A 20032-nucleotide genomic window follows, 5' to 3' on the forward strand; every position below is an offset into this window, starting at 1 on the left:
TAAATCCTACACTTAACACCATATAAGTAATGCCGCCATATCTTGAGAGCGAAAACTATAGCGGCTAATTCCAGATCATGGGTGGGATAATTAACTTCATGTACCTTCAGCTGTCGAGATGCATAAGCAATTACCTTACGGTCCTGCATCAGAACACAACCCAACTCTTTCTTCGACGCGTCACTGTAAACAGTATAATCCAACTTAGGGTCAGGTAGAGTAAGAACAGGAGCCGTAGTTAATCTTTCCTTAAAAATCATGAAGGCCTGTTCACATTCATCCGTCCATTCGAACTTCTTCTCTTTTTTCATTAACGAGGTCAAGGGCCGAGCAATACGCGAAAAATCCTTAACAAAACGACGATAATACCCGGCCAAACCTAAGAAACTTCGTACCTCGGTGACGTTCTTCGGTGTCGGCCAACTTCGAACTGCCTCCACTTTTACCGGGTCCACCGAAATACCTTCCTTAGAGACAAAGTGACCCAAAAACGATACCTTATCCAACCAAAATTCGCACTTTGACAACTTCGCGTACAGCTTATTTTCTCGCAGGGTTTGCAGGACGAAACGTAGATGTTCCTGATGTTCTTCTTGGTCCTTCGAATAGACCAATATGTCATCGATAAAGATAATGACGAATTTATCCAAGTACGCACTAAACACTTGGTTCATTAAGCACATGAACGCGGCCGGAGCATTTGTCAACCCAAACGGCATCACTGTGAACTCATAATGTCCATAACGCGTTCTGAAAGCGGTTTTATGTATATCCCCTTCAGCTATTCTTAGCTGATGATAACCCGATCTTAAGTCGATCTTCGAAAAGATTCCGGCCCCTCTCAATTGATCGAACAAGTCATCTATTCGGGGCAACGGGTATCTATTCTTAACGGTTATCTTGTTTAACTCCCTGTAGTCAATGCATAATCTTAGACTACCATCTTTCTTTCTCACAAACAGAACTGGAGCGCCCCAAGGTGAAATACTAGGTCGAATATAACCTTTACCCAACAATTCTTCCAGTTGAGACTTCAACTCCTCCATCTCCTTTGGAGCCATACGATAAGGGGCCTTAGAAATCGGTCCAGTCCCCGGTACCAAATCAATTGTGAAGTCAATTTCCCGTTGAGGTGGCATTCCGGGAATCTCGTCCGGAAAAACATCCAAAAATTCATTCACCACAGCAATATCCTGGGGATTTCCTTCTTCCTTATCCCCCTGACTGATATGACATAAATACAAAGGGTGTCCTTGCCTCACAAGCCTCTGCAACTCTAAGGTCGACACCAAGTTCGTCCTGGGTCCCTTGGGAAACTTCCTATATCTAACACTTTCTCCACGTGGTCCTTCCAATAAAACTCGCTGCTCTCTGCATTCAATAATGGCCTTATACCTTCCCAACCAATCCATCCCCAAAATTACTTCTAAACCTTCCATATCTAACACATACAAGTCGCTAGGAAAGACTACCTTCCCTATCCTTAAGGGTACATCCCTATACAATTTTTCACAACTGTACAATTTCCCCGATGGTACAGCCACCGTATAAGAAACTTTTTCAAAGGTTCCCAAATTCAACTCGTTTACCTTACCCTTCGCAAGAAATGAGCATGTAGCTCCCGAATCAAACAATACATTCACAGCTATAGAATGGATGGTGAACGTACCTGTAACCACATCTGCTGCCTGGTCAATTTCTCTCGCATTGACCGCAGATACCCTTCCACTCGCGGGCTGTACATTATTGCCTCCCACGTGATTTCCCCCGCGCTGCATCTCTGACCCTTCTACTCGATTCCCATCTACTCGGCCTTGCCCGCCATAAAAAGGTCGTTGGAACCTCTGACCAGCATTGCCACGATTTCCATTCCCGTGCTGTTGACTGGCTTGACTACCAGCGTTGTTTAAATTTTGATGTCGGTTCTGGCCACTCGGATGTTGACCTCCACTCCCTTTCTTAAGGTAGCATTCAAACTCTCTATGCCCCTTCTTGTCGCAAAAGTTACATTCGATTAGATTTCCTTCGCAATCCTTTGCCGGATGATTTTTCTTGCACCTCTTACAAAAATACCTCCTCTCATTGCCATCTCGATCCAATAATGGCTTAGCAAACTTCGCGTTGTTCCTAATTCCTGAATTCGAATTAGACCCGCCTCCCTGGTAATTTCCAAAATTCCTTACTTTCTTATGATAAGAGCCCGGCATATTCTCCAAAACCTGACCAGAAACTTCCTTCCTTTTCTCTGGGACAATACCCTTCTCTTTTTCCTTTTCTTTCCTCAGAATATTCCCTATTTGTGACGCCCGCTTATACATCTGCTCCAGTGTGTTATATCGGTCACTCTCAATATGCTTTTGTATATCGAAAGACAAACCTAGCTCAAAGCGTTGCATCTTTTTCTCCTCGGTGGGTACATCATCAGGGCAATACTTGAGGTATTCCATAAATTTGTGATAATAATCGTCTACCGTCATACTGCCCATCTCCAACCGCGCAAACTCGTTCGACTTATCCTTCCTAACATGCAGCGGATAAAATTTCTCTCGCAGAGCCCTCTTGAACAAATCCCAACCAAAGTCCCCCTCAGTTTGCTCTAACAACCCAGATCTACTGTTTGCCCACCAGTAATCGGCTTCCCCTACCAAATAAAAGGCAGCTTGATTGACCTTTAATTCCTCTGGGCACTCTACTACATCGAAAAGTTTGTCAAATTCTCTTAACCAAAGTTCCAGTTCCGATGGTTCTCCCTTACCATCGAAAGTCGAGGGTTTACTCTGGCTAATCCTTTTGCTCATTTCTGAGGCTAACTCTGACAAGGACTTCTCTCGGGGTGCATTTACATTTGTCAACGCTTTCGCCAGATTTCTTAACGTACGGTTAGCGTCACTTCGAGACAATCTCTTCCTAGAAAATGGAGGCATCTTCTGCAAGCGAAAGAAAGGTACAAATCAAAAGAAAGTCCTAAGATTCGTAGCCTTTGGAGAACTAACAAGGTTTGCGGGGTAACCCTAACAGTCGTATACTTGTTCGTTATATCCCTAGGTATCTATACTTGTATATAAGTATTATCATTATCATTATTAACGTTATTTTACTATTATTGTTATTGTTATTGTTTTATTTATATATATGTATATACTTACAAAAAGGAAATTACGTATGTAATGCACAAACTTACAACACCGAAAGAAACAGCAAACACACTTCAATATTTTATATATATCTTTTAATACATCGAAAGTTGCCTCATGCAAGAGTTACATTATTACCTTATCACTTATTTGATTAAAAGCTACAACTTAAAATATCTCAAAGAAAGATGCGAAAACGAAATAAAACAAAAGGAATAGAACATCTAGCGCCAAGCATCACAAGTGTCAACACCCTCATCGTAACTTGCTATATCGAAGTCCTCATCATCCCCGTCTTCTCCAGAATCAGAGCTGGAGTCTGAACACGATCCATCTGATTCACTAACACTATCTCTGGGGCTGCTTAAGGGTACATCCTCTACGTCCTCTTCAGGATCTTCCTCATCAGACCACCCCCTATCAAACCCAACCTCAAAGCCATATAAGTCGTAGTGCGATCCCCAGTTCTCCCTCTCGTCATCATCGCTGGAAATTTCTATATAAGTAGGCGGTGCACGACTAGGCTCCCACATCTCAATATCACTCTCTGTCCGAGCCTCAGTTTCCACCAGTGGGGAAACAGGAAGAACCCGCTCTCCTAACGGTTCCGTGGTCATATTGGTGCCGCCCGATACTGGAGACTCGCCCTTCCCCTTCCTCTCAGGTGCTACACTCTTCCTAGATTCAGACAACCGATGTAACCTATTTAGGTCCAACTCTAAATCGTAACATATTCTATTGGCTTTTTCCCTGACCATAAGCATCCTCTCCCTATAGTCTTGGATACTTTCGCCACTCCTTATTTTCCATATGTCGGCGTTGGAAACCTCTATCCAAGCAGTTTCATAGTCGAACACCGGTACCTCACTCGATCCACTAGGGGTGTGTGTGTCCATAGGTGTCTTTCCCATATTCATATTCCTGAACATATTCACATAACGAATGTAACAGGTAAGAATCATAAAAAAAAAAAATGATAACTAAGGGCATTTAGAACACTATATAACCCTAATGGTCCAAGACCAGATACATCACAACAAACATATTCAGCATATTTGACCATTTCCCATCTCTCATTCCTAAGGTCTGATACTCCTTTAGCTCCTAGGGAACGTTGGCTCTGATACCAATTGTAACGGCCCGGTTTAAGTGACCCGGAATATCATGTGAGAACATGAATCCGGCTCACAAACGGACGCAAGAAAACTCATTCTTACTCGGATCGTCAACGTTCCACCGGTAAAGGAATATGGTCCACAAGGTAAACAGTGTCAAACAACAAAGCAAATCAGCGGAAGTCTTTACTTACAACTCGAGAGCCCACCGGCCTCTAGACAAATTAAAAGTTGTAAGTGATAAAAGAGAACATCATAAATTTCGATTACATAAACTGAATTATTTAGTCTCATTGCAAAGTAAGTCTAGACTTGGTAGATATGGGTTCTAAGCTGAATCCTCACTCCAGCCCCCAGCCTGCATTTAACCTGCTGTACGTCGTATGATAACACGTAGCAGGTTCCAAAGAACAACCAATACACGTCAGAGACATCATACATATACTAAAACGGATTGAATACAAGCATTGTGTTTACCCTAGCATGCAAAGGCTCTAATATGTAATCATTGTTCATTATTTCCAACCTTGTAACGTTGCCCGACATGTGCGGGTCGTTCAAGTCATATTTCCAATTATTTCCAACCTTGTAACGTTGCCCGACATGTGCGGGTCGTACAAGTCATATTTCCATTTGTTTGGTGGAATACACTTAGGAGAGCTAATCCCAAGGCAACCACCTACCTAAGACGTTGCCCGTCCTGTTCGGGTCGCCAAAGGCTAAGTATGCATACCCCCATGGTGATCATAAAGATCCCTGAATGCCATGGGAAAAATAGTTGATAATTTCCAATTTATTTGTTAACCCTATTGGGTATCATATCCATAAATTCTCAATTTCCACACAACCATTTCATGTTATTTGAGGTGTCTAATCCTTATGTGATTACAATGCCTTGATTAGGAATAAAACAACATCACTTGCACAACCAAGTAAACAGTATGGTCTAAGCGTGTACCTTTAAGCACAGCAAATCCAACCGACGTTTAAGCACGACAAGAATTTCACCCTCTTATGAATCGAGGTCCTAATTAACAAACACACAAAACAACCACGTTTAAATAACGGGTTTACACAACAATCCACTCCATACTACTAAAATATCACAAAGACTTGATAATTTCAAATGTTTTCATCCAATTCATGATCGCTCCAAAATACCTATTCTGACCAGAAACTTTTATGGCCAAATTGGACAGTTTAGAAAATTCAAATTAAAAATCCGACTTCACCGCTGCGTCCGGAACGCATCAATTATCTTGGGTACCAAATTTCATAATTTCTAGCATTCGATTACTATTTTTAATTATTTTAAGCGTTTTACGAGTTTTAAAAACGCATCGGTTAAATAAAACCGCAACGAAACACACCCGATACTCGGATCGGGGCGCCACTACCGAGGCAGCAGCTGCTGTCCGAAAATTCCCGCTGCTTAAATTATTTTTATTATATTTATATATATATATAAATATATTTTTTTTTTCCATTTAAATTATCTAACCCTTTTTTTTTAAATCCTCATATCAAATTATACCTAACAAAAACCAAATTTACCTTTTACTAAATTAAAACAAATAAAACCAAGTCTCATATACCACTATCCACTTGATATTTCCACACATGTAACAATACATAAAATCCCATCAACCATCCAAACCATCATCAAAAACACAAAACTAACAATTTAAAATATATTCATCCACAAGATTCTTCAAAAGCAATTAAAGTTTCATAACCCATGACAATTAGATTAAATACTTGATTCTCTTATCAAATTAAAATTTTGTAGAGAATCATATATTATCATTTTTGAGTCAAACACATATATAAGGACAAATCCTTTAAACAAATCAATTTTGTTAAAGGATTTATAAACTCATGGCTACCTACAATACTTATCCCATACACTTAAAATTTCTTCTAACAACCAACATCTTGCTAGAGAAATATAAGCCATAAACTAAATACATTTTTTTTTTTTTTTTAAACCTTGAATAAACTTTATTAAAGAATATAAAACAAGAAAAAAAAATTGTGCATAACAGAGATATGATTTAATCCTTTTAACAATTTAATTTTATCAAAGGATTATAAAAGAAAACTTATGTAACATACTCAATCCTCCTAATAAGTCACAGGATTTCATCATATTGAAAGAAATATTATATAATCTCATACTAGAATTTCTTGTAAATAAAATTTATAATTAACAACTCAACTTACTTACCCCTTGGATTTGAAGATTGAATTGAACAAATTTTATTTTTTTTATTTTTTTTTTTTTTTACTAAGGCTGCCGAAAACCAAGCACCAAAGGGAAAAATTTTCTGAATTTTCTTTGAGAGTGTGAGGTAAAGTGAGGAATGTGAAGAAGACCATTGATGCTTAGGATTAAATAAAGAGTTTAAGGGCCAATTAACACTCCTAATTACACCATTATGAGAGGAGTTACAAAAACTCCACCCATGCTCCAACCGGCAGCCCCCCCTTCACATTCCCACTTCTATTTTTTTTTTTAAATATAACTAATTAATTGAGTAATTATGGTGTTATTATCACAATCAAAACAAAACGTCATGCGATAAAACTCGTTACCGTTAAAGTTAACCTACTCTGTTTTGCGTATAATTAATTATATAAAATAATATAATTTAATATTACTTATTTATTTCATATTGTTATATTTTATTTTATTATATATTATATTATTTTTAAACCCGATAAATTACGGGGTGTTACAGATTGTGATAAAATAATTTGTAAACTACTATTAAATAAATCATAAAATTATTGCTATACCTAAATTTCATAAATATATATATATATATATATATATATATATATATATATAAATATATATATATATATATATATATATATATATAAAACCAAAAAGGCATATAAATCCAAACCACAATAATGCTTAATCATTACTCTCTTATTTGTACTCTCTAAGAGATTGCACCGCGCACAATAGATAAAGTATCAAGAAATTGATAAAAGACTACTAAATTATGTACAAAAAATTAAACGTGAGTGAAAATAAAAAAAAATATCCCAATATAAATAAAAAAATAATTCATTATCTGAAATAAAAATGTTACAAAATTAATTAGAAGAATTTAAATTAAAATTTTTTTAAAAATTGGTATCTTCCCTCACCAATCAAACTTTTGTTAAGTTTGCTTCATATCAAAGCCAACAGCATCTTTGACAGTTCACCAGTCATCTCTCACTACCGACACTCGTTAATACATTACTGTCACACAACAACAGCACTCCTTTACTATTAGATCTATCTCCTTCTCCTCCATTTCCATTTCTTCTTCTTCTTCTTCAATTCCTCCCAGAAAAGAGTAAAAACCATCCAAAAATGTCTATGTATGGGAGAGATCCATGGGGAGGACCTTTAGAAATAGCAGCAGATTCAGCTACAGATGATGATCGAAGTAGGAATCTACAAGATTATGATAGAGCTGCTTTATCTTCACGTCAACTAGATGAAACTCAACAAAGTTGGTTATTGGGTCCTGCTGAACAGAAGAAGAAGAAGAAGTATGTTGATCTTGGTTGTATTATTGTTAGTCGTAAGATCTTTGTTTGGACTGTTGGATCGATCTTAGCTATTGGTTTACTTGTTGGGTTTATTACATTGATTGTTAAGCTTGCTCCTCGACATCATAAAGCGGCTCCTCCTCCGGATAATTATACTCAGGCTCTTCATAAAGCTCTTATGTTCTTCAATGCTCAACGATGTATGTCATCTTCCTCTTTTTTTCAGATCACTTTTTGTTTTTGATTGATGATTTATTGATTTTGTTAGTTGGTTTTATCTCCAGCTTGATGGGTTTGATTGCTTTAGGTTTTTTTTTGATTGATTACATAATTAATTGATGGATAATGATTGATTTTGCTGGATGATTTTTAGCTCTTTGATGGTTTTGTTGATTGCTCAAAGTTTTTATTTAATGATTGATTGCAGAATCAATTGATGGATCATGGATGATTGATTTTGTCAGATGGGTTTTAGGTCTTTGCTGGGTTTGTGGGATTGTGGTTGCAGTTTTGTAGAATTAAGTGAGATAGAAATAATTGAGGTAACTGGATTGATTGGGAGGAAATTGATATTGGAAATCTGATCGTTTTTTCTGACTAGTATCTGAATTGATGAGAACAGGCAAATTGGTTTATCACTATGTAGAAAATTCTTTAATGGGTTTTACATTGTCTGATTAGATCATGAGGAAATCTTATCATTATTGATGAGAAAAAAAAGCTTTCAATATAGTAATTGTTTAAAGGTCATTTCTGATTTGCATTGAAAACTTTCTGATGGGCTTGATTGTGTGATTTGCTCTACAGCTGGGAAACTACCGAAGCACAACAATGTTTCATGGAGGGGTAATTCATGTATGAATGATGGGAAGTCGGATTCAGGATCCACATTCAAGGACTTAAGGGGTGGTTTCTATGATGCTGGGGATGCCATTAAGTTCAATTTCCCTGCTTCTTTTGCTATGACTATGTTGAGTTGGAGTGTGATTGAATATAGTGCGAAGTATGAAGCTGCAGGAGAGCTTAATCATGTCAAGGAAATTATTAAGTGGGGTTCTGATTACTTTCTCAAGACCTTTAATTCGTCAGCTGATGATATTAGTAGGCTTGTGTCACAGGTAGAGATATGTCGACTTTGCGAGATTTTTTTTTCTTATATTTCCTGATTTTTGAAGAATCTTGAATTTAATAGTTAGTTGCGTGTAACGGTATTGTGACAGGTTGGGGTTGGTGATACTTCTGGTGGGAGCACAACTCCTAATGACCATTACTGCTGGGTGCGTCCTGAGGACATTGATTACCCCCGACCAGTATCGGAGTGTTCCAGTTGCTCTGATCTTGCTGCCGAAATGGCTGCTGCTTTGGCTTCAGCGTCTATAGTTTTCAAGGATAATAAGGTTTACTCTCAGAAATTAGTTCATGGTGCTAGAACACTTTACAAGTTTGCTAGAGATCAAAGAGGAAGATACAGTGATGGCAATGAGGCTGCGATTTTCTATAATTCTACCATGTATTGGGATGAATTTGTTTGGGGTGGAGCATGGTTGTATTATGCTACTGGGAATAATTCCTATCTTACCATTGCAACTCATCCTAAAATGGCCAAGCACGCTGGTGCGTTCTGGGGAGGCCCTGATTATGGTGTTCTAAGTTGGGATAACAAGCTTACCGGAGCGCAAGTAAGTTACTAAATATGGCATATTGTTTCCGTAAATATTTTGTGGCGATTTCGAGAAGTAAATTGATATCAGCTTCGGTTTGATCGACTCTAAACATAGTTGTGACTATCGATAGTACCATCTGCCTCCAACCAAAAAACTCGTCACCTATAACGCCGTTACTTTTCACTTTGACAGAGTAGCATTAATATTCATTGCGGGAATCTTGGTCGTATTCATTTTCAATGATTTGCCTTTAAAACATGAGCATTCTGGTCTCGGTGACGTTTTTTTGTTAACGTTGTTATCAAAGTATTGCACCTCGACTTTTTAATACGCGCTCGACTTTTAAACCAGTAATAAGTAGATCATGCCTTTGTTCTTAAAAGTGCAATATACATCTTAAGGAAGAACAAATATTAACTTTCCCGTCTACTCTTCTCAGGTGCTTCTTAGTCGTTTACGTTTGTTTTTGAGCCCTGGTTATCCTTACGAAGAAATGTTATCAGCCTTCCACAACCAGACTGGCATAATTATGTGCTCCTACTTGCCGTATTTCAATAGCTTTAACAGAACTAAAGGTACGTCAGCTTCTTTCTCTTAGAAATTTGTATTTTCGCTGCATTTAGTTGCTCGTTTGGCACACAGTTTAATGTTCCTTTGCTCAAATTTTGTAGGAGGTTTGATCCAATTGAACCATGGAAGGCCGCAACCTCTTCAATATGTAGTAAATGCTGCATTTTTAGCTACCCTTTATAGTGATTATCTCGAGGCTTCTGATACACCCGGCTGGACATGTGGTCCTAATTTCTACTCAACAAATGTGTTGCGTCAATTTGCCCGCACACAGGTACCCTCTTGTTTCTTTTAGTTCTGTTGTACCTCATAAATACAGAAATACTATAAAGATCATGAAGGTTCAATTTGCCTAGCCACTTGCCTATGGCGTGTACTGGGTCATTTTGTTTTCATTTTCTGGTCAATGTCGAGCCGAATATCTCACTGGGCTGCAACCTCCTTATCTCATTTGATAAGGGTAGGTACTATGCCATTATCCAACCCTCTCCGGATCTTGATCATAGCTTCTATGTGCGTAATGTACTGGGTATGATGATGATGATTATAAACAATAATGTTTCTGCAGATTGATTACATTCTAGGCAAAAATCCTCGAAAGATGAGTTATCTGGTTGGGTTCGGTAGCCACTATCCAAAACGCGTACATCATAGAGGCGCATCTATACCAAAGAACAAAATCAAGTACAGTTGCAAAGGAGGTTGGAAATGGAGGGACACTAAGAAAGCGAACCCAAACACGATAGTGGGAGCCATGGTTGCTGGTCCCGACAGACATGATGGGTTCCGTGATGTTCGTACTAACTACAATTACACAGAGCCCACGCTCGCAGGCAATGCAGGTTTAGTTGCTGCCCTTGTTGCCCTTTCTGGCGACAAGGGTGCTGGAATCGATAAGAACACCATGTTCTCCGCAGTGCCTCCCTTGTTCCCAAACCCTCCTCCTCCACCCGCACCTTGGAACCCTTAATGAGTGCACGGGCATCATTAACGAGATGTCTTGCACCTTAGACGCCATCGTAAGTTGTATGGTTTTGTTGTGTTGGATCTGAACGGAGTACAAGACCGAGAAAGCAATAGCGAGAGAATGTCTCAAATGCAGATCCTTGTGCTAGAGAAAAGAAACCGTACTTAAACTTGCTCGAAGTTGCTAACGATGGATTAACTTAGGCTTTCGAAAAGTTTTTTGGGTTGTTAATAGTTGTTATACTTCCGTGTATATGTATGATAATATTCGTTTATGTATTCTTTTGAACACTAAAATACTGAACTTTTCAAACTGATCAGTGGGATAAAAATCAAACAGAAGCAATTCTTTAGCCATTTTGTTCAAATTGTAGCAAGTAACAATGATACCTTCTATTAATACAACTGAATAAATCTTGTTATACTTCAGTTTGTTTTCATTTGATGTTCTCACAAAGAACAAGGAGAGAGAAATTTATACTGATTTTTTATGGATATCTACAAGTTAAATATATTCATGTGAGATATTGTTAAATTCGTTTAGACGTATAGATTTTTATCATATACTCTTTTGAAACAGTTCGGGATACTTGATTGACGACGATGACTACATCACTTGAAACAAAAGAAACTGATGACTATGACTACGGCTCTAAAGTTTGAATTTTTTTAATCAAAAGAATTTGATCATTGATGAAACTATAAGTAGGTTTAAAGTCCAATTGATGTCACAAGGTTTTACGCATAATTCCATACAATAACATTTTGATTATAAGTGAAAATGAATTAATACTTTGCAAAAACATTTTATTAATAAATATACATATATTTTAAATTAGGATCCATGAAATGTAAAAAATAAAACTACTTCTAAATTCTCCTCGTACTCCAAATTGTATATTAGAAGTATGTTTTAAAAAGTTAGTGCGCACTTTATACTGTAGATAGACAAATTGTATTTTCTTTTAATAAAAAAATATAAAACTCTATTTTGAGAATTCTTGGAGGAGAAAATGCCACATTCTTTAATTCCATACGCAACGAACATTTCCTGGTGGGCCATTCTAGTTTTATGTTTACTCGCATTTTTTGTGGTTATAACTTACAAGTAACTAATAATGCTAGTTCGTTTCGATTAATTTGCCTTATCATCAAATAATATAAATATTATAAAATTAAATATAGTAAATTAAAATAGCTATATAATATTAAAAAAAGTGAGAATATAAAGAATATAAATAATGGGTTCTTTCCAAAAATATTTAAATTTATTAAAACATATTAAAATAAAAAATAAGATAAATTTATTAATACGTAAAATGCATGCTTTATTAATGCTTATTGGGTGAGTAGTTGTTGTTGGGTCCATACCATAGACATTGAAGAGTGAAGACCACTCAATAATTAGATTATTTATCAATCTATCTGATAAATAATTCCAATTTTTATCACCCATTTCAGCATAAAAATCACTTTTTTTAAATCAGGAATTCAGTGGCCTAGTTTGTTCCAGCATCAGATATGATGTATTACTTATTTTGACATGAAAAAGGCACTAGTGGTTGAAAAAAGTATTAGATTTTTCATTATTATAACATGGTTCTAAAAATCAGTGGTGTCAATTTTTTATTTTTTTCTGTTTTATTATATTTACTACATTTCACTTTATTACGTAATTCGAAGCGGTACATTAATTATTTATATGTTGAACCTTACATAACTATAAATTATAAAATTAATATTATGAAAATATATGACTAGACAATTCAAAACAAAATTCCACCTTATTAAATCAGCCACAATAGATAATAAATTTTAAATAATAAACAGTGTAAAAAATATAATATTATATTATAACTTATTTGAATCTAAAAATAACTCACATATAAATCGTACAAAATTTTAAATTGTCCCGATCTGAACCTAATCACGAACATATTTGTTTGTTGTTATTCCTTTGACTCCTAGTATAGTTAGGCTAAGTGCTATTTGAATTGCCTTTTTAAACTAATTTTTTATTGAAAAAATTCATCAAGTCTTAAACTTTTTCTTCACTTTTAGAGTTGAGTATGGGAGAATACTCTACAAATACACCTCTATTATCAAGTACTGACACAACCCATTTTGATCTTGAGAAGAAATCATCATCTTTTTTGAAATTATCAGTAAAATGGGTTTTAAAATTATTAATTTGGGTTGTATTTATTTCCTGGATTTCCCTTATGTTTTTCTATCCTTCAAAGTTTGTGAATGATGTATTTTTCAATACATGGGTTACTGCTACTAAAGGAACATTCTTTGGGCTCCCAGGTTTGTGATTTTCTGTTCCATTTTTATTTTTATTTCCCAATTTAGAAAATGTAAATGTGTGAAACTCATAAAGTTTCTATTTTGATCATAATCTGCAGGAAGTTTATTTTTTGCCTTCTCTGCACCAGTTCTCATATTGGCATTTCTTGCTGTTTTGTATCTTCTCGTCTCAGAAGATCAGATTGAAGAGTATGTGTTTAGAATTCTGAGGTTTCTATGTAATACAATAAGAAATTAACTCCAAATTTGTGTTTATTAATCATTTTGTTATCTTATACCCATAAGAAAATATTAGCATATTTGGGCCTCCATCGGTTGGTTCTTTGAAATGGTACCAGAGCCAACGTGACAAGAGATCACGAGTTTAAATCTTAATATTTAATGGCTGCATCCACAATTTTCTAACCCAAAAGAGTGAAGAGACTTGTTAGATTATATAAGGTATTTTGAGCCCTCAACTATAAGCTTAAACTTTTGGTTAAGTTTAAACTTTTGGTTAAGTTGGTTCCTTCATATGAAAACTCCAAATTTATACCTATAGTTTTGATGTTTTATTAGGGGTAAATCTTAGGAACATGTATAAATTGGGGAGAATACACACCTCTACACTGTGTTGAATCAACTTAACTATCATTTTTTTTATGTGTTATATGTTACGTAATTTAAGGTTAATACTTTTTAATTAAATAAGTCGTGGCATGGCCTAGATAGACCCGGGTCTAGAATTCCCCTGGTTGTACCATAAGAACCCCCAAATTCATATCTATGATATTGATTTGTAAAACTCATGATAAGAAACTCCAAATTGGGCCAAATAGTGACCTTTGCAATGTGCTGAACCAACTTGAATATAATTTTCATGCGCTATAAGTTACACAATTCAATATTAACAGGGTTTATCTTTCAAACAACTCGGATCATGATCTAGACAGGCTTGGGTCTAGATTCCCACTGGTTGTAATACCTACAAGAAATTCAAAATTTATAATATCATGCCATTATGGTGTTCAATATTAAGGAAATTTAGTTTTATTTTGGTGTTCATATCTTGTCTAGTTTCTTAATGATCCTAATATGATGATTGTAGGAAGAAAACTTCAAAATGTCCATCTTACAGGCTATGGACATTCCCTGTATTGGTGAATGGGCCATTTGGAGTGGTGACTGCAGCAGAATTGATAGGCATACTCTTGGTGGTTGCATTCGTAGTCTGCGCTTGTATAGCTTATGGCATACGTATCTTCACCGAAGTTCCTCAAAGGCATAACTTCGAATTCTCCGAGAGGTAGTCAAAAAAGTTCCTCAAAGTTAACACTTCGCTATTTTCCTGAGAAATTATGGGATTTCTCTGCTGTCATACAAGTTAGATTTTCGATAGCGTATATAATAGGGCTTCAACCAACACGCATTACCCCTGACATGATATCAGATCCAAGGGGGCTGTAATCATCAGTTTAAGCTTTTGGTTGAGTTGGTTTCTTGACAATATTCTTGATCTGAACTCGTTTCATTTCCTTGATGAAATTCAGGTGTTTGAAGATTGAGATTGCCGGAGCTAAAATTGGGTTGATTGGGTTGTTTTGCTTATCGCTTTTGTTTATCCCTATTTCGAGGGGGTCTATGCTTCTTCGCCTTGTAGACATTCCATTTGAGCATGCTACAAGATATCATGTTTGGTTAGGACATCTTACCATGGTCCTCTTTACTTTACATGGAGTTCTTTATGTGATCGCTTGGGCAATGGAGGGTCGATTGATTGAACAAGTCCGTATTTCTTCCTCTTATTTACAGTTTTTACACTTTAGACAGTCATTCTTGAAGTACAAGTTCATACCCTTGTTTAGATTTTGTTTTAACTAAATTTATAGCCGATTCTTACTAGTTTTAGAATGTTGTCTAGACTAGACTAGATGCTAAGATGCGAACTTTTCTATACTATATTCCTGCTATTTTGAAATAATTGATTCGAAAGACACGTTGCAAAGTGCGACAATCTGGAAACTTTAGATCCGCACAATCATACTCTTGTTAATATTCTTTGCAGTTATTGGAATGGAAAGATATCGGTGTGGCTAATCTTGCGGGTGTCATATCTCTTGCTGCTGGGATCTTGATGTGGGTGACTTCCCTTCCCGGAGTAAGAACGAAGAATTTCGAACTATTTTTCTATACCCATCAACTCTATGTTGTCTTTGTCATCTTCCTAGCTTTGCACGTTGGCGACTTCATCTTTCTCATGGGTGCCGGAGGCATATTTCTCTTTATACTTGATCGTTTTTTGAGATTTATCCAATCTCGTAAAACCGTTGATGTAATCTCTGCCACTTCTCTTCCTTGTGGAACTGTGGAGCTAGTGCTTTCAAAACCTGCATGTAAGTGCACTTACTCGGAGGCCATTTATTCCAATTTTCTTCTTCGTTATTGTTTACTATATCTGAAGATCCCGCAGGCCGCAACCTCCTTATCTCTTCCGATAAGGGTATGGTCTTCTGTCATCCAACCTTCCCCAGTCCCTGATCATAGCTTTTATGAGCGGGATTTAGTCGGTATGATGATGATGGTGATGTTATTGCTCGCTAAACTTCTATGATCATGAACATACAGGCCTTAAGTATAATGCTCTCAGCTTTATTTTTCTTCAAGTTCGGGAATTATCTTGGCTTCAATGGCATCCGTTCAGCGTCTCATCTAGCCCACTGGAGGGTAAATACCATCTTTCGGTTCTCATAAAAGTTCTTGGAGAGTGGACGGATAATCTTAAAGGGAAAATTTCAAACAAAGAAAACGAGCCTCAGAAGCTTCTTGAAGATCAGCTAAAGTCCGTGCTGACTGCTTCTGTAGAGGGGCCTTACGGACATGAATCACCATATCACTTAACGTAAGCGCTATGCTGTATTTTATGCTTATTATCATTTAATCTATTCACGCATTAATTATACATCTAATCCCCGATTGGTGCTATTTGTTCTTGTTCGTTCTATATAGGTACAAGTACTTGGTTTTAGTAGCTGGTGGAATCGGTATTTCTCCTTTTCTCGCTATCCTAAGCGATGTTATTCACCGTCTCAAAGAGGGAAAACCTTGCACACCGAAGAACATCATGATTGTTTGGGCCATAAAAAAGTCGGATGAACTTACACTTCTTTCGATGATAAATACCGACTCCATCGATCCCATTTTCTACGATGCCTTAAACCTAGACATCCAAATTTATGTCACTCGAGAAACGGAACCTAAATTGGTCGGTCACCCTTCTATTGCGACTCCCTTCATTATCTTGCTTTACTTCGTCTCAAATCATTTGAATGGAACTTTTTTGTTTTCTTAACAGGAAGAAGGGAATGCGTTTGGAACGATGAACACGTGCACATATCCCATCTCAAAACGATCTGCCATCTCGGTTTTGGTTGGTACAGGCGATACCATATGGTCTGGTCTGTACATCGTTGCTTCTTCAATCGGGTTCTTAATCTTGCTAGCTTTGGTAGATCTCCTTTACATAAATCCGAAGGGTATAGTTACTTGGTGGTACAAAGGCTTTCTTGTGGTAGTGTGCATGTTAGCAGGTGTTGCGATTTTCGGGGGGCTAACCGTGGCCCTTTGGCATCGATGGGAGCGGAGAATGTTGGCGTCCGAAAGTCATGACTATGACTCTAAGAAAACTAACAAGTCGCTCAATAATGTGGTGGTCGAGCACAAGAATTCTAGCCAACAGTATCTTGTGAATTCAAGCACTCTTCGTTATGGATGTCGACCCAATTTCGAAGGTACATTTCATTAGTTCCTAATATCGTGAATTCTATAGAGTTGTCCCAAATTGTCTCGATTAATCGAAATTGACTAGGACTTGACTAGACCCGAGATAAACCGCATGTGTAAATCAAATCAAATAGTCAAGAAATTACTTACACACAAAGCCAAAATCAACGCTACCCGAGATATCACACTCGAAACCCCCTTGAATTTCTGAATGTATATCTCTAGTTAGAAGCATGTGGAAGGTGTAATTGTCCAAATTAAGCGAAATCGATTGTGATTGTGGAAGGTGTAATTGTCCCAATTACGCGAAATCGATTGTGATTCAACTCGACTCGAGAAAAACTGCATGTATAAAACAAATAAAATAGTTAAGAAATTACTTAGACAGAAACCCGAAATCAACCCTATCCGACATATCATACCTGAAACCTCCTCGATTTACTGAACTGTAAAACTCTAATTCTGAGCATGTAAAAGGTATCTGATCGGCGAGCACACATGCCCACTAAATTAAGTGGCCTAAATGTTTTACATTATGTTTGATCTAGTTTTAAATTTTTAATTACTTGTTTTTTGAACAATTCAACTCAAAATTCAAAATTAAAAATAGGGCCTAAAAAGTTATCGTGTATTTTTGCGTCGTATCTTTATACTGATTGTTTACGGCTTTCATCATTACAGAAATATTTGCATCAGTGTCAGACAATTGGGGAGCAGTTGATGTGGGTGTGTTAGTATGTGGCCCTGAAACTCTTACTTCAAGTGTTGCTAAGGAAATAAGATCACACAGCCTTAATAGAAAGCCTAACCATCCAATTTTCCACTTCAATAGCCACAGCTTTGATCTTTAGATCAAATATACTTTGTTTATATACTTTGTTTTGTTGTATTAGAGATTGGGCTTTGATATTATTTATTTAAAAAATGTAAAAAACATATGTATATTATGTAAAGGAGATAATTGATATAGTATATTTTAGATGTATAATTTTAATCAAATAATAAAATAAAATAATGTGGTAATCGTACAAAATAATGTTGGTTTAATAAGCATTTTTCGTTCTATGACATATCTTTATTTTGTATTCGATATTATTAACATAACATATACGTGTCTAAAATTGTAAAATTTGTCGTAATGGACTTATTGTTTTTGTTATTATCCGCCTTTTTTTAGTGGATGAGTGTAGCAGGTAAATGAACTTTAATAGTCTTTTATTAAAATAAAAAAAAAACATAAAATTATGTATAAATATAAAGTTATTTTAAATTTTGATGGACATATTTAGACCTTTAAATATATTACATTTCAAAAAACATACTGCTCGTCTTGAATGAGATCGTTTTACGACAAAACAGACTTATATAATTAGCTTATTTTTTTAATTAATAAATCGAATTTGGGACGAGGGTTGAGGATCAAGTGTAAACAAGGGAAATGTTGATGTTTGTAATGCACGACAAAGCACACCTTGTGTGATTCAAGGGTTGGTTCAGTAATATTATGTTGGGAAGGAGGTCTCTAATAGCTTATAAAACGTGCACACCATTTTTAATTTATCGATGTGGGATAACTCATTCCAACATATTATGGTTATCTTTTTATTTTTAGTTTTTTATTTTTAAAGCCATATATATATATATATATATATATATATATATATATATAATTAGTTAAATTTATTAGAAATAATATAATTTTTAAATGTCATAATTAAAAAGTGAAAATCAATTTTATTGGTTATCTATTTTTTATTTTAAATTTAAAAATAACTAAATATAGAAAGACAATAATAAGGTGGCCCTAAGTATGATTAATTATTTTTTAAAATAAAAATAAAAATAAAAAACTCAGATAAGGTTGATCTAGTGTTGATTTGTATAATTAGATCCGACACTGTCTTTTATCAGTTAGTGCACTCGTCGGTGTCTATCAAGTGTCATCCACCTTCTTTTCCTTTTTTTATATTTTCTATTCCATTTTCCATTTTTTTTCATTTTAGCAACTTCATAACAATTATTTGCTACCAAAGAAAAAAAGAAAATAAAAATATTTTATTAGTAAGAGAACATAGCTATGGAGTAGCAAATGTAATGTGGGCTATTTTCATATCTTTAAATTTATTAGGGTTTAAAAAATTATTTTTATATTCGAGATTGATGTTAACTTGAATTAAATTAAATATGATTTATATTTTTCTAAATAATATGATTTTTTTATTAATGATTATCTACAATAAAAACAAAAGAAATATTATACTCCCTCTACTAATTGTTTCATTTAGTTTTTACGCTCAATCCAATGCATTAATTCAATCTTAAATATCATAAAAAAAATCAATCTTAAATATCTTTAAATAAAAAATTAATATTATTAAAATTAACGTTAAAACGAATCAAATAAAATATCATTTGATTATTTTGACATCCAAACTAAGAATAAAATACAAATTAAGTGTAACTGATAAAAAATGTCAGCTAATCAAAAGAGACAATTACTCTAAATTAGAAGGAGTATTATTTATTACGCCTTAAGTTTATATGGTCATTTTCATCTTTCGCTCAAGAGTCTAATTCAACAAGGCGACCATAACGAAAAATATTCCGGTAAATAAATAAAGATAAATTAGTTTGGATAAAAAAAATTTAAATATAAATCCTCACAAAAATAAAAAAAAAAATTGCAAATTGCACATATTAAAATTGAAAATATTGGAAATCCGACACAATAAAAAATCTCAGCATCTGCATACTATTGTTTGACGTAAATTCACAACCAAGTTTTCGACTTTTCGTGTTTGGTTCTCTGCGATTTAATAACCTACTCTTACACTCCTTTGAGTAATTACCATGCTTTTATCATTTAAACTTTTAGTTGTGTGTATAAGTAAATTTTTTTTTCTTTTCAACTTTTTTTTAATAAACGATCAACGGCTAACAATTAATTTTTATAAAACAT

General features: G+C 35.2%; 2 protein-coding genes across 2 annotated transcripts; both read left to right on the forward strand.

The window, feature by feature from the left end:
* The first annotated feature begins 7349 nt into the window (after window positions 1–7349).
* LOC130821336 (endoglucanase 25-like) lies at window positions 7350–11433 on the forward strand. The gene is made up of 6 exons (XM_057687043.1): window positions 7350–8004; window positions 8612–8922; window positions 9025–9483; window positions 9908–10043; window positions 10140–10312; window positions 10607–11433. The coding sequence occupies exons 1-6, from the start codon at window positions 7623–7625 to the stop codon at window positions 11006–11008; spliced, it is 1863 nt and encodes a 620-aa protein (XP_057543026.1). The 5' UTR covers window positions 7350–7622; the 3' UTR covers window positions 11009–11433.
* Window positions 11434–12874: 1441 nt separating this feature from the next.
* Window positions 12875–18123, forward strand: LOC130821337 (ferric reduction oxidase 7, chloroplastic-like). Its single transcript, XM_057687044.1, has 9 exons — window positions 12875–13314; window positions 13413–13503; window positions 14402–14599; window positions 14844–15078; window positions 15359–15686; window positions 15919–16192; window positions 16300–16555; window positions 16646–17081; window positions 17755–18123. The coding sequence occupies exons 1-9, from the start codon at window positions 13074–13076 to the stop codon at window positions 17922–17924; spliced, it is 2229 nt and encodes a 742-aa protein (XP_057543027.1). The 5' UTR covers window positions 12875–13073; the 3' UTR covers window positions 17925–18123.
* Window positions 18124–20032: the final 1909 nt, after the last annotated feature.

Source organism: Amaranthus tricolor, chromosome 8 (assembly GCF_026212465.1).
Source record: "Amaranthus tricolor cultivar Red isolate AtriRed21 chromosome 8, ASM2621246v1, whole genome shotgun sequence".
NCBI classification, from domain to species: domain Eukaryota; kingdom Viridiplantae; phylum Streptophyta; class Magnoliopsida; order Caryophyllales; family Amaranthaceae; genus Amaranthus; species Amaranthus tricolor.